Below are 15,283 nucleotides of genomic sequence, written 5' to 3'. Positions count from 1 at the left end.
CACTCAAATGCATCTAATATGATAAACAGCACTGCATTACCCCACATACGCTTGACTGGAAGAAACGGCGACTGTGGCATAATAAAAGTTCCACTGCTCTGCTTCATACTACAGTAACGTTAATAATCTCATCCATGAACATGATTTCTGCCCGAGTCCCATCCCGATTCTTTTCCATCGGCTGTGAGGTGAAGACAACATCTCCCAAGATTCCACGCTCAATCTTGGTGTCATCAAGCTACGCCTTTGTTTTGAATGGGTGACCTCTAGCGGCGAAAATTTACATAGTGTGCCTTTAAAACATAACTGACTGTGTTTACGTGAATACTCACCAAGACTGGTATTTTGTGTGCGAAAAAGAACTCAATTAGTACTAAGAGGCGGCTTTATGTCACAAAAATCTGCGGGAATGAGTAAACTTATGCACAATATGCGCAATCCCATGCCGAAATTGAAGCTCTATAACACCAACAATATTCATCTGGAGCAAATGAAATGAGTGAGTGAGGGGAGGCGGGTTTGTGTGTCAGCTCACTGTCGGAGAGATGAGAGAGTTATACAGTAGATATTAGTTATCTTAGATGTGTAAATCTGCTTTGTGTGCACAAATACTATGTTTCACAATGCCGCCTAAACATATTTGGTGATCGTCTCGCAGGTGGGAGTCAGCAGCATATATACAGTGACCTTGCAAGGTGTGGGGAAAATGTGATTGGTACAGACTGGTCCATTCAAGAGGTTGCAGGTCTTCATTGGTTTAAATAAAACCCATACCTTATCAATACGTGTTCGACTTCATGCGGCGTTGCGCGACCGAATGGCGTATAACATCAAAATTATTGATGTCATATGCCAAACGGTTTGCCCAGCACATTAGCTTTTTTAATTTGAGAGCCTGAAAGCATGTCTCACGCCAAATGCGTAAGAGTTGGCAGCCCTGTTTTATATAAAATTCAACCCGCCAAAGTGGCTAGTAGAAGTGACTGCATTACACGCACTGCTGAAATCCACTCACGTTCGGCATTAATGTCAAGTCCTGCTTGTGGGGACATTTTTGGACCCATAACGTAGGGAATACCAAGACCACACACACACTAATATAGACATATTAGTTTGATTTAAAAGGTCTTTGTGAACTTCCATATTTCTTTACAGAGCTTCCACTTCTTTTTTAGCTAAATATAATAGCTTTCTGTCTGAATTATCACTGTTTTTTTTTTGTTTGTTTGTTTTTTGTAGAGCATCCAGCTCAACTCTTGCTTTGGAGGATAGCACTCTTCCTATTTCAGACTCACAGGCGAGCACACCTGAGTCTGGTCTGGACGTCTACCTGGTCAGTAGATTCGAGTTAAGTCACACCTTATCACTATTGTGTTGTAGTTCCCCTGGAACTCAAACTCTTTTGTGTCATTCGCTCCAGATCACTGATTGTGGCTCATATTATTTTCTTTTTAAGTGAAGCGTGAGGCCTTCTGAAGTGGACCAGATCATCGAAACTTTGCTGTCTCACCCGTCACTCCACAACTTTGCACAATGGATATCTCTAGCTGCTAATTCACATGGACTGAGAAAAGCCTTATTTTTGAAACAATGGCAGAACGATTGCTACACTATAGTAGTGCAGTGCCTTAGACTGTGCACTTTGTACCCACTTGCAAGCACAAGTTTGTTGCATAATGATAGTTACACTCCCATTAGCCCAGTGTACTGTAACTATATCATAAATGCACTGGTCGGTACACATGTTAAAGGTGTGACACCTGATTAAAGCATGTGTCATACAAAGACATATATAATTTATTATTTAATAATCATGGTATAATTATATTGTGAGCACTCCTGACTTGTATTGTGTGGGTAATGATTTCATTCATTTATTTGATCATTACAGTACGATGACTAGTACCAAACATTGTTTTGGTCATGTGATTTTGACGCGCAATCGGCACAATTATAATGGTCTATGTTACTATGTGTAAAGATTGAAATGGATTTAAAAGTTAAAAACCATAAATCTTTAAAAAACTTTTTTATAAATATGTATTTAAATATATTTTGATTAGAGTAATATATTAAATGTGCTTTTATGTAGAATGTTTTAGTTGCTATTAAATGCTGCATCTTCAGTAGAACTTTTCTACTTTTTCTGCCTCGCATGAATTTGTCTGTCTATAAAATATGCCTGAAGAGCTGCAAGGTACATTAATGCACCAATAATTCTTATTTTAAGTTATTCTGTTTATTTATGATGAATTAACATAATTAAAGATAGCAGTTAGAAAGTATGGAAGTTCAAACCTGCAGAAATTAAAAAATAAATAATTAAATAGATAAGTAAATGTAATATAGTAAAAATAAATAAAGTAATAAATGACTAAAACAAATATAATTCATTTTTAAATTTAATTTAATCCTAAATTTATTATTTGTGTTACTTTTTCCTTCATTTATTATTTTCTGTATTTATTTTTCTGCATTTTTTTAATGTATTTTTATGTTTATTTATGCGTTCATCTATTTTTATATTTATTTATCCCCACATGTATTTATTTCCACATTTATTTATTTCTGCAGGTTTGGTCCTACATAAAAATGTGTCCGACAAAGCTCTTTATCTGTTTATCTGTTGTTGATGCATAGCTGCAATAGTGCAACAGACTCTATTCACTGCTTGCAATAGCCGCATACAATCCACTAGGGGGTGTTTTGGTGTTGTTTGTCCCAGTAGGACATAAGCTCTATGATCAAACCAATATATTATGTATATTATGTATTGTATTATTACATCAAAATGTTATTAAAAGGGGATAAAGGCCATCTTTAAGTACAATATGCTTATTTCTAGTCTAGTCTTATTTCAAATAAAAAAATATATTTATTTTATTGAATTTTGACAAGCAACGCAATTTATGTGAAAATAAATAATGAAAGGTTTAGCCTATAATATGATTGATAAACATTTAAATATAAAGATTAACGAAGATTAACGCAAATACTCATGAGGCAAAATGTGTCATGTTAGTGATTTAAACAGGTAAACAATTATTCAAAATAACTTCAGCATTTTTTTTTAATGATTTCAAATCATTTCGCTTAACATCTCAAGTATAACAATAATGTAACCTATTGTTTAATCAGTTGAACTGAAAATCATACTCATGTCTCAAAATAGATATGATTATTGCAGGGAATATAATCTCAAATCATTTTAAAACATTTGAACATTTATTAAATGTAATTAATCTTTTTGACTACATTTTATGTTTTTATATAGGCTATTCTTACTATTATAGCCTAATAATACAAGATAGGGTACACTACATGTTAGAAAGAAGAAAGAATCAATTAACTTAAAAAGTTTAAAACATCACACTAAAGATCTAATCAAATCGGATGGTCATGCACAGGTATGAAACGGCGTGGTCACGTGGTTTGGGAACGCGCGGCTAGACTCACCTGCGCGCTCATGGGCACGCCCATACCTGGACGATTCAGGAAATCTGGGATTGTACACAGAATCGAGCTGTTCAATCTTTTTCTGGAAGTGTCCAGTCGCATATCACAAGGAATCCCGCGTGTTTCTGTCAAGAGTTTACGGCGCTTCAGTATCGGCCTCTCTAAAGGTACGTTCTTTCACACTGGGGCAGTTTTGTTTGTTTTTGTCGCATTTCCCTGTTGACTGGTTTCGGTTGTCTATTGTTTAGGGGAGGAGGCTGATAAAAACTTAAGTAAGGTCACAGGAACTTACAACAGCTGCTTTTAGTTTATGTACACATTAATGTGAACTTTAGTACGGACTTGTATTTGCTTTTGCCATCTCGTTGAATGCAGTTCGCGTGCTTTTGGCAGAGTGTTTCAGGCCTACAGTAGCCTATCATGAAAGACCAGTGTGTTCTCTGTCCGGTGTGTTTCTCCGATACTTCAGTGTGTTTTCCTCTCACGCTTGCTTTGTGTTTCATGTCATAACGCTGGAGTGTTCAGACGTGCAACTAAACTTATTATACACTTTTTTCTTTGTAAGAATAGTTTTTTTGTAAACAAATGCAAAAACTCATTAAAAAACAAGAAAAAGTGTAACAAAAAGTTATTTAAAAGAAAAACTTAAGTAGTTTTACACAATCATTTATTGTTTTCTACAACAAAACAAAAGAACAGTTTAATAAAACTGCTTATTTTAAAATAATTTGAACTCGTCTGCTAAATATAACCAACATGATATCATATATCATAGGGAGGACAGTCATGACTGTGTCAAGGTCAATAAATCTTTTAAAATACCACATTTTTTTTTATTTCTAACATGTAATTGCACAGTTAATATTCTCCTCAACAGTGTAAATATGGAAGCTTGTTTCCACCTCAGAATCAAAAATAAAAATTTTGCAAGTTTATATTTCACAATTTGGACAGTTTTTTTGGCAGAATTGTGAGATATAAACTTGCAATTGCGAGTAAAAAGGCAGAATTGTGAGAGAGAGCCTAAACTTGCATATCTGAGGAAAAAACTGAAAAAAAAGTCAGAATTTAGAATTTATGTCTCGCAATTCTGGCTTTTTTCCCCCCTCACAATTGTGTGAGAATTGTGCGTCTATCTATAATGAAATTGTATGTGGCAGTACATAAAACATTTTCCCATACTTCACCCCATTGTCCTTCTCTCATTCCTCATGTCCACGTGCGGAATGTGATGGACTCATAGTTTTGTTGTGTGACTCAGAGTTTCTCATATGAGGACAGCAGTGGTTATATAGGGAGGGATGAGATCAGTGTTTTGCTGATAAGAATACTTTCAGTGCTGGTGGTGTTTGGAGAAATAAACCTAGAATAACATACACAAACATTTGCCTGTATTTCTTAATTTTAGACCAGCAGCTGATTGCAAAAAATTCTGGACTCTCTCTTTAACCTGACATGATCCTTAAAATCCTGAATTTATGATGAAATTTATAGGAAAGCTGCAACTATTTTAGATAAACCGCTTTTATATCATGGGTTATTATTACAGGCTTACATGTTTACTCTGTAAAGCTAGGTGTGATTGAAATGTGACATGTTTTATCTGTTGATTGAATATACATCTGGCAGAGACTGGCAGTACATATGTGCATTGCATAATGTAGACTGTGATTCTGCATGGGCCGAACACATGGGGAAAGACTCCGGCTTATGCTGCCACGCGCTGCTTACGTAAAGGCATTAAATGACTTGGACAATAGTAGAAATACACGAGAACACACAAAATCATTTTTCTGTTTCTAGAGACATTTATACAAGGTTTAAAACATAATGTTGTTTGTTCACATTTAATATGAGCTTGGCAGAATCAGTAGACTGAAAATAGTAAACTGAAATCACGTTTGTTATGTCTGGTTTCATAATGCTTTTGAGTTCTTAATCCACTGGAGCTGACTGAAGGGATTTTCTAAACATTATGCTGTAAAATTAATTTTAGTGTCTTTATCTGTTACATGGGGGTTCACAGACAAATCATTGACAAGTCTTGCAAAAGTTTATAGATTTTAAGAATTTCATAGTGTTACTAATACTGGTACATTTTTGGTGTTTTCTAAAAAATATTGTTCAGGTGTGTGATTATATATTATTTGATGCGTCTACCTTTCATATTTTAGGAATACTTCGGATGCTGGAGCTATTTAATGTCACTCAGGCGTATTCCAAAATCTGTTCCAAGTTTGTACTGTGTTGGAGCTGTGCCTGAGCAGCTTTTACATTGTGTCAGAGTGAAGGACAAAGTTCATTTATTCATGTAGGTCAACAGTTTAGAACTAAACAATACATTATTAGCAGGATATGACTACTGTAGTATTTCTCAATTATTATTATTAGTGATGCTTGCTGAGGCACTATTTAAGACTTGTTCATAATGTGTTTTAATTTTTATTCCCAATCTTTTTTATTGGTTTTTAGGGACAGTACAGAATAGGGCATCATAAAAACAGTAAACAATAAAATGTTGTCCATTATTAATCCCTTACATGATCCCCCTCCCCAAAAATCAAAAATAAATAATTAAATATGTATGAAAAAATTATATATATATATATACACAAAAAAAAAAAAAAAATTTGTTTTAACTTTTAAACAATCTCTCAATCATTAGTATTAAACTTTCTTGTAGAACTTGTGCTACTGTCAGTACATGAATGACACGTTTAAAGGGATATTTACCCAAAAATGAATATTCTGTCATCATTTACACTCATGTCATTCCAAACCTGTCTGCCATGTAAGCAGACAGATCGATATTCTCCTGCCAATGTGAGTCGTACGTCATTGAAAAAGTGATGGTGGCGAATGACATCAACTCAGGTGGACACCAGCCGTGATCACGTGACTCTTTTTCAATAGCGCAATGGAGGACAGGGGCTCAACCCAATGTTTTGCTAACCTTTAAAGATGGTGCGGAAAGCAAAAGCTTGTATTATCATTTCTTCTGAGTCCATTGCAAATTCCTCCATTTTTACTTCCTTTTCAGCCTAAGCTATGGGTCAGTACGTCTACCTAATTGTTTCACCAAGTGTATAGTGTAAATACAGATATCAGATTTGGGTCACTTTTAAAAGAAGATGTAAGCTGGTCATCAAAATAATCAGATATAGTCAACAAATAGGAATTGGGCATCAAGACCTGGGGCCTCATTTATAAAGCGTGCATATGCACAGGTTTGATCTTAGAGTGTGCGTACGCTTAAATCCACGGCAACGCTCATATTTATAAAAACGGTCTTTGTTGTGGAAAAGTGCATAAAGCCACGTCAGGGTCTGAGCAGATGTACAGACTTTTCGTTGTCAGATTACTGCAGGTTTTTGGAAATTTAAGCTATTCTTGCAGCTCGCTAAGGATTTGGACGATGACTGTTGATCTTTTATATGTAAATGACATTAATTAGGTGTCGTTTACAACGTGGGGAACTGAAACCATTCAGCTGTGCGCAAGTTCAAGATCATTTGCGATTTATAGATTTTACATCTGAAAGAGAGGCGTACGCTCGTTTTCTGTGTGTACGTTCATTCTATGACTCAAACGTACGCACGTCGAGAAATGATCGTAAAATCAAATTAGGGGTGGGCGATATGGCAAAAATATCATATCACGATTTTTTTCAGGAAAATCACGATTCACGATTTTTATCACGATTCTTCATGTTGTTTTTTACTATTTTGCAAGTGACTGAGCATTACAGCCAAACTAATTTCCCTATTTTAAAAACAAAGCCTTACAAAATAACAAAATATAAAATAAAATTAAAAATGGCAGACATTTAGGCCAAAGTGGCGAAGATAAAAATCTTTGTCATTATTTTATCTTTGTTATTACAAAAAAGAAGAAAAACATAGGCTACACATTATACAAATGAAATTAATAAAATGATTTGTTTTTTCAGCTACAGTAGATGTATTTAACAGTAGCATTCAAGTAAAAAATTAAATGAACAAATATAAAAATATAACACTAGACTTCACTGTATAAATTATACATTGATTCTTAATAAAGCTAATGTATTAAAGTTATCAGTCAAGAGCAAAAAGTTATTTTGAAGAATGTGACCAAACAGTTGCTGGTCCACAGTGACTATGTTTTTCCTACCATGGTAGTCAATAGAGACCAACTGTCCGGCTAACCCACATTCTCCAAAATATTTTATTTTGTGTTCTACACAAGAAAGAAATTAATACAGTTTTGAAACAACATTACAGTGAACTATCCCTTTAAGGACAAGCGACCGCATGGTTAATATTAGGCTGCTCTGTCACTTTAAAGACCTGCACGTATGTCTAATACACAGCCACGCCTCCAATTTTCTCTCAAATGTTTACTTTCACTTTAGACATAACCAACTGTGTTTATGTAAACTTTGTGCGTATTTGACAGTATTAGAGCAATCGGACTCTAAAGATAACTTAGTAATCAGGCGCTGTTTGACAGGCTTTTAGTGCCTGTGCGCTTCGCGTGAACGCGCTCTGAAAAACGCATGTCAGAACAGCGCATCAGCACGCGAAAGAAAAGTTTAACTGGCAAGGCACATGAAATAATGAACTTTTGTGGATTGAAGTGTCCCGCGAATATTACTCCAACGCTGCGTTAAAATGTAACGTGAATGTACGTTACGTTGAACAGTATGCTGAGACGGAGGCGCTGGAACTGCAACTGATAGAAAGCACTGTAGCTCGATACTACGATATTTCTTCATAAGCAGATCGTGGAGACATTTTAATCGTCCACGATCAAAAATCGTTATATCGCACACCCCTAGATCAAATTTAGGACGGTTTCTGCGCAACATTTTATAAATGAGGCCCCTGCAGTGTAAATGCGGCCTAAGTGATCTGACGAAAATGTTTATTTTTCATAGTTAGTTATGAAGTAATCCATTTAAATTAGGAATGTCCCGATCAGGTTTTTTGTGTCCCTTCTCCGATCCGAGTCAGTGAATATTGAGTATCTGCCGATACCAGTCCACTGGATATTACTGTTGGTCGCTGAACATTTCTATCGTAAAACAGTAATCAAATATTAAATGTTTAGCTATTTACAAATTACTGTGCACTCTTTCACCATTAAAACGCATCGTGTTGGAATTCACACTCATCTTATGTGAACAGTAAAAACCGCCTTCTTTGATTTGGTTGGCCATTTCTAATTATTGGTGGGGACTTGTCTAAGGAGGTTACTTGTCTAAAGGACTTGTCTAAGAGGTTATGGTCCTGGTTAAATCTCTTAAACTGCTGTAGTGTGAAGCATTTGCAATTGTATTGTTTAAGAGCTATTATAGTGTGTAATGTGACTATAATGGGAGTGGTTGTTTGAACAGAACTATGACTGTGGAGACATATACGGGCATGTCTGTGTGAACAAGGTCACAACACTGCTGACATCAGCAACAGCACGTTTTTAGCTTGTAATTGTGACTTTATATAGCAACCGTTTTTGTTGATAGGCCTATTGGAAGGTGCTTATGACTGTTTCTACTGCTATTATAACAGTAGCAACTTGTTTTATGATCACACTTAACTGAGAGAAGACCGCAACCTTATTTTGGTCAACATAGTTGTCAATCAGTATTGGTTTTCCTTTTGGTTCATTTTTTTTTTTTTTTTTTTTTTTTTTATTAAAGCAAATATTATTACAACAAGAAAATAGATTACAATTCTTTTTAACACATTTTTTACATTAAGACCAAACCCAAACATAATACATAACAAAAAAAAATAAATAAAATAATATAACCAATAGAAAACAATCATAAAATAAATAACTAATTATAGAAAATAAGTCCTAATAATACAAATAGATCAAATACAATATATATACTTAAAACAAAATATATATACATTATCATATATTAACCAGGAGGTAGAATATTAAGAGACTTGAAGTAATCTATAAAGGGATGCCATTTATTGAAAAAAAAAAAAAAAAAAAAAGACTTTTCCCAGAACATCTTACTTTTTCCAGTTTAAAAAAAAACATGGTATCCACTAGCCATTGGGAGGTTGTTTGAGGATTATTAGATTTCCAGTGGAGCAGAATACGGCGCCTAGCTAACAAAGAGGTAAAGGATAAAATATCCAGTTGTTTTTAATTAAACTGAGACCAAATTTTTGGTATCCCAAAGATTGCTATAGCAGGGCAAACATCAATTCTAACTTTTAACACTTTAGACATAGTTAACCCAAAAATTTTGCAACATGGGACAAGTAAAAAACATATGACTCAAATTGCACAAAGAAGCATGACATCTGTCACATCGTTCTTAAGTATTGGTTTTTCAATGGGAGATTCCGATATTTAGAGTGCAGCGTGGCCAATATATTATAAAAAAAAATCATTTTAATGATTTATGTGTAAAATCACAAAATATTAAAAATATTTCACGAAAATTTAAACAAAAAAATCCATGACAAGGATGTCTTTAGATTTTGGAGCGAACACTTCTACTTCTGTTAAATGGCTAACTGGTCAACATCCACATATTGATCAATATTATTACTGTCAATAATCATCATACAGATTATTCTGTTTATTAATTATAGACAAACTCAGTTCCTTTCAAAACTACTGCCCAAATATTATTCTAATAGGATATTTGAATTGATATGCGTATGAAACTTGGAATTAGGGCTTTTTTTTTTTTTTTTAGAATATTAACAATATATCTGCCAGTATTAAATTAAGCAAAAATCTGAATATTGCAGTGATTTTAAAAGAATAAAAGATGAATTTATTAACAATATTATTAAACATTAATAATATTATGTTTTTATATTAAAGATTTAGAATCTAATTTGCAGTGGCTTTTAGTGATTTTTTTTTTTTTTTTTTTTTTTTTTTTTTTTAAATCATTAAAAGGCTGAAAAATATTTTATACAAAAAATATTTTAGCTATATTGCTATAGCTAAATTTTTTGTAGATCAGTTGTTATCAGCTATCCCCCCCCACCCACCTCACCATTTTCGTTGGCTTTCACTTTATCATGTTATGGCAACTCCAGTCATTTGCTGCTAGTCTGTCAGCACACATCACACTCTGTGGTCTCTGAATAATTTGGTTTCTGGTCTGAAGAATTTTAGTAGCTTTTACAGTTGAGGTCGGACCTTACCAGAGCTGCTCTGTCGAAACGTGACGTATCAAAACACGCCCCACTCATGTTTAAACAGAACGTATGTTTGTAACCTAACCTAAAAATAGACGGTTTCATTTGCGGGGCTTTTAGGTGATTTGGATGAGCTGGACTGTGGAGGGGATTTTAGAGCCCCTTAGAGCAGCACAATCTCCTCCTACCCATAATCCAGTGTGCAAGCCACTGGACAATAATGCCATCACAAACTGGGTGGAGGAGAGACCTGGATGCTCAGTTACTCCATCCCTCCACCGAAGTAGCATAGTAAAAAATCATCTCTAGGGTGGTCTGTTTATGAATGGACAAATCTTGTACATATGTGTGCGTGTTGGTGGATGAGTGTTAATGGGTGGAAGCTAAGCCAGCAGCGCCGGAGGGATTACAGAGAAACGGGCCAGGGTGCATCCATGATCTGTCACAGCTTAGTACCACAATTATCCTCCCTCACAGCATTTTCATTAGACTAATGTTTGAGATCTCTAGAATTATGTAAGAGTGACGCTCTGCCAGCATGCCCAAAGTGGTTGTCGTTTTCTCTCTCTTCCCCCCCCCTTCCTATCCTACGAGGAGAACGAAATGGGCATCTATGAGATTCCACAGTCCAAGAGAGACTCAGTAATGCAGATAGCGTGTGCAACGATGGGTCTGTTAGACAGAAGGACTATTTACCGCTTTAAATAGGATTATACTTAGCTGTGTCAGTGATTTAGTGACGATATAGTTGGTAAAAGAAGAAGTTGGATGTTGCTGAGAGCCTCTCTAGATCTAAGGAACGGAGAAGAACCAGAGAACTTTTAAAATGAAGTACAAGAAATTCATCACCATCATGCAGGCAGCCATCGGGGTTGCGCCTCTCAACAAGCGAGAGCTGTTACCACCCGGCCGGAGGTTGTGGAGACCCTCGGGGTGAGTTATGTAGTGTGTATGTAGTGAAAATGTTTGATGGATGTGTTTGAGTCTGCTCATTCTGTGCCATCATAGCTGCTCTGTGTGGCAATTCTCCTCAAATGATTTTGAATAGTATTTGTGTTGTTCAGTAGAAACTGAGCAAATCAGTTATGGGTGGTGCTTGCTAAACCCCTACCCTAAGTATTAAACTTAACACATAGCTCGCCTCGCACCGTTTGTACTACGGACATGAGTGATACTGTGCCTCAAATCGAATAACTGGTCAAGGAGAGGTGTGCAGTCAAGGAGAGATATTTCTTATGACTAAACTCGAAAGTCACAGTTCAATACATCGTGATACATGATGATATATAATTACCGAATGAAACCAAACTTGCAAAACACTGAAAAACTAAAACAAGTCATGCTACAAGTGAATTTAGACATAACATTATAATATACAGTATAAAACAGATATTCATGCTGAGATGTGCTAAAGATAAAAAATGTTATGAAATTATTAGTGTTCATAAATATTCGCTTTAAGTGAGTGTTAGATGATATCAAATGTAATCTAAATGTAAAAAGGTGAAATGCACATGCAAAAAATTAAATGACCAATATCAGCCAGTTTATCCATTATCGACTGATACCGATTAAATTAAAAAAAAAAAAAATCTCTAATTTCGGCACATAACCAGTATGGCACTGATATATCACACTTCCCTGCTTCTCAATACAAGAATCTGAAGTATTGATACAGTATTGTGAAATTGTAATTGTTACAATATATCAATATATGGTTGGCATGGCCCTAGCTGACTATGAGTCTGCCATAGTAGGCACCAGAATATCATAGCCTGCATCTGAATATGCCAACGTCCCTACTATATAGTAGGTGAAATTTAAGCAGTACATGAAATGAATAGTATGTCCAAATTCGTAGTATTCATAAAACAGTAGGCGAAAAGTATCCTGATGACCCATACTACTTCATCCAAGATTCTGAAGGGTGCGGATGATGGACACTTTTCTATCCCATGAGGCCACAGGAGAGGATTGGTAAAATGAAAGTGAAGTAACGCAACTGATGCCATAGGTCACGACAATGACAACATGGTGGTAAAATTTTCGGTTGAAAATGGAAGTTGTGGTTGTCAGAACTTCACAGAAAAAATACTGTAGGAACATGTTAAGATTTAAAGTATCATACACACAAATATAAAACACCATCATGGTAAAACGACACTAAAATAAGGAAGTAAACATTATTTTAACAACGTAATATGTAACATAAACCCTTAATGTACATAAAGAAATCAATGAATAACCATCAAATGTCAAGTGTCACAATTCGGGGTATGTAAATTTACAGTGTTTCACTGTAAATTACAGGATGACTTGTTCTTTTTCACTTCCAAAAACTACATTTAACAGTATTTTACTTCCTTCCTTTATTTATTTTATTCTTTTATTTATTTATTAGCCTAGTTTTTCACAATCTAAATCTAACATATCTTACATTAACCAATTAACAGGTTTTTACTGTAACATTTTTAGTCTATTACCGTTAAATTGTAATAATTTTTATAATATTATATATATTTTAATAATATTTTTAATGCGATTCAGATGCAGCCATAGAGACTTGGGACAGTGTATTTGTGTGGCTCCTTTAACAGATGTAGGCTCAAGACCATCAAAGAGATGTGAGATGTGAGATATCGATGAAAAGCTGTCAAGCCAAATCAAACATCAGTGGCGAGTTTTGTCAGGAAATGTAATTCAGAAATCTAGTTACCTTTTAAACATTTAAGAAGCTTAATTAGCTGTTCCAGTACATTGAACCTGCGGACTCCCATTATTGAAACAATAGTTAGTCTATTACTCCTGGCAACTTTGCTGGCAAAGATCTCATGAACATGTTTGAGCAGTTATACCAAACAGTGCTGTTATAATTACACACATCTTGCCAAGGAGATCAAGTGTACACATTCAGAGCAGGTGCTTACTCTTTCAATATTTCAGACATGTTTTGTGAATTATAACACAGCCTGTTTATGTACTCAAAGCACTTTTTGTTAAGCTAGGCTGTGTCAGGCTAAGCTAAAGCCCAACAAAACATACTGCATGATCAGGTATAATTGCAGGCTTAGACATTTTATTTACATGCACACACTAAATATGTTTTAGCTATTAAAAGATCAACCAGATCAACTTTCAAACAAGTACTGTGCATGCGTATACTGACTTGCTCTGCTGCGTTACATTGTGGTTATGTGACTAGGTTGTATGAGAAATAGTGGTTCATTCTCAGTTTACTCTAAAATCTTCCTAGATGTAGCTTATTTCACAATAACTAATTTTTGTTGTTGTTGTAGACACATTCAGTTTGTGTGATCAATGTTATTAACCAAAAAATATCTTGTTACAGTGACCAGTCCAACCAAATAGAGTTATTCCGATCAAGCCGCTCCAACAGGGAAAGGTTTTCCTTGACCTACGAAACTCAATATTTGTGTCTGCGACGCCTCTCTGCTCCAAGCTACCCAGCCCTTTTACAGGTATTGCACTCTACAAAAGTTCCTTTTGAAAATATTGCAATTAGGGGTGTCATTAACGATTATGGTATTTTGGTTATCGGTCAGTTATTTTGACTATTAATCGAATATTAATTGGGATGGCTTCAGGGTGAGTAAAGCTTGGGGTAATTTTCATTTGAAAGTGAACTAATCCTTTAAACTTTTATTTTGAAATCGCGATTAATTTTTGCAATTTGCATATTTAGAAACATATTAATGTCTTTTCCTGTGTTAGTGTAGGGTTATAAATGATTTACGCTACAAATCTGGTAAAATGACACACATTGCATTCCCAGATTAATGTTATAAGCAACTCAAACTCACAGCATATGCGGAGCTGCTGACTACGCATGTAAATGATAACAGTGCAACACTTTGTTATGTAACATTTAATTGAATCGCAGCCTTTGTGATTTCACAATAGCGCTATGCTATATTATGATTTTTAAATGGTTTAAATGTATCGTGCAGCCTTAGAAAACACTCTAACAATGTGTGGAATGCACCATTTCCGTATTTTGCTGGTTAATCGACACTAGTAAATTGCAATCAAGTTTTTTTTTTTTAAAATTGAGCGCTCCCTAATTGCAATTATTATTAAAATTACCATAATATCAATTTACTATTCTTGTTTTTTTTTAATGGAATATTGCAGTATTTATTATAAACGATTTATCTGTGCACATCATTTTTTAAATCCTTGTGCCTCGTAATCTTGAATCAAAATATCTTCCCCTCCCTCTTGAGCGTCATCTCTTCTCTTCTCTGATGACATGTTTACTGGTGCGAGGGCGGGGCAACCTGTCACTCACATGAGATCACAGCAATAGCAAACCACAACTATCCAATCAATTCCCCATGGACAAAATCAAGTCCTGTCCTACATTTGTTTTTGTGTGTGTGTGTGTGTGTGTGTGTGTGTGTGTGTGTGTGTGTTTTTGTTTGATTAGCTGTTTCACTTGGAAAAAAAGTATCGCAACTTCAGTTTCATGCCAACTTTAAGTCTTTATCTTTTGTGTGTTAACATATTTTATATTCATACAGGAAGATGGGATCGAAATTTATACCAAATGCACCAAACACAAATCTTTTAAATGTTTTGGAAGCTTAAATAAATGATACAAAATGAACTTTAAATTGTATTAAGTTCTAAAAGAAATATTAGTTAAT

General features: G+C 34.9%; 2 protein-coding genes across 9 annotated transcripts in view; both read left to right on the top strand.

The window, feature by feature from the left end:
• pip5k1ba (phosphatidylinositol-4-phosphate 5-kinase, type I, beta a) overlaps nt 1–2,817 on the top strand; it is a 31,103-nt gene extending 28,286 nt beyond the window's left edge. For 3 of the 5 annotated variants that reach the window (XM_051909967.1, XM_051909965.1, XM_051909966.1), the window contains 2 exons: nt 1,240–1,347; nt 1,457–2,817. In XM_051909967.1, coding sequence (XP_051765927.1) covers nt 1,240–1,347; nt 1,457–1,466 — 118 coding nt within the window. In that variant the 3' untranslated portion in view covers nt 1,467–2,817. The remainder of the gene's footprint in view (nt 1–1,239; nt 1,348–1,456) is intronic. The other 2 variants (XM_051909968.1, XM_051909969.1) reach the window with 2 other exon arrangements.
• A 604-nt stretch (nt 2,818–3,421) lies between these two features.
• tjp2a (tight junction protein 2a (zona occludens 2)) overlaps nt 3,422–15,283 on the top strand; it is a 38,253-nt gene continuing 26,391 nt past the window's right edge. Inside the window, exons 1-2 of one of the 4 annotated variants that reach the window (XM_051909638.1) lie at nt 3,422–3,623; nt 13,966–14,095. The gene's annotated coding sequence lies outside the window, so the exon portion shown is untranslated. The remainder of the gene's footprint in view (nt 3,624–13,965; nt 14,096–15,283) is intronic. The other 3 variants (XM_051909640.1, XM_051909639.1, XM_051909641.1) reach the window with 3 other exon arrangements.

This window comes from Ctenopharyngodon idella, chromosome 10 (assembly GCF_019924925.1).
Source record: "Ctenopharyngodon idella isolate HZGC_01 chromosome 10, HZGC01, whole genome shotgun sequence".
NCBI lineage: Eukaryota > Metazoa > Chordata > Actinopteri > Cypriniformes > Xenocyprididae > Ctenopharyngodon > Ctenopharyngodon idella.
Note: the sequence above shows the minus strand (reverse complement) of the source record. Positions and strands in the feature narration are given on the sequence as shown.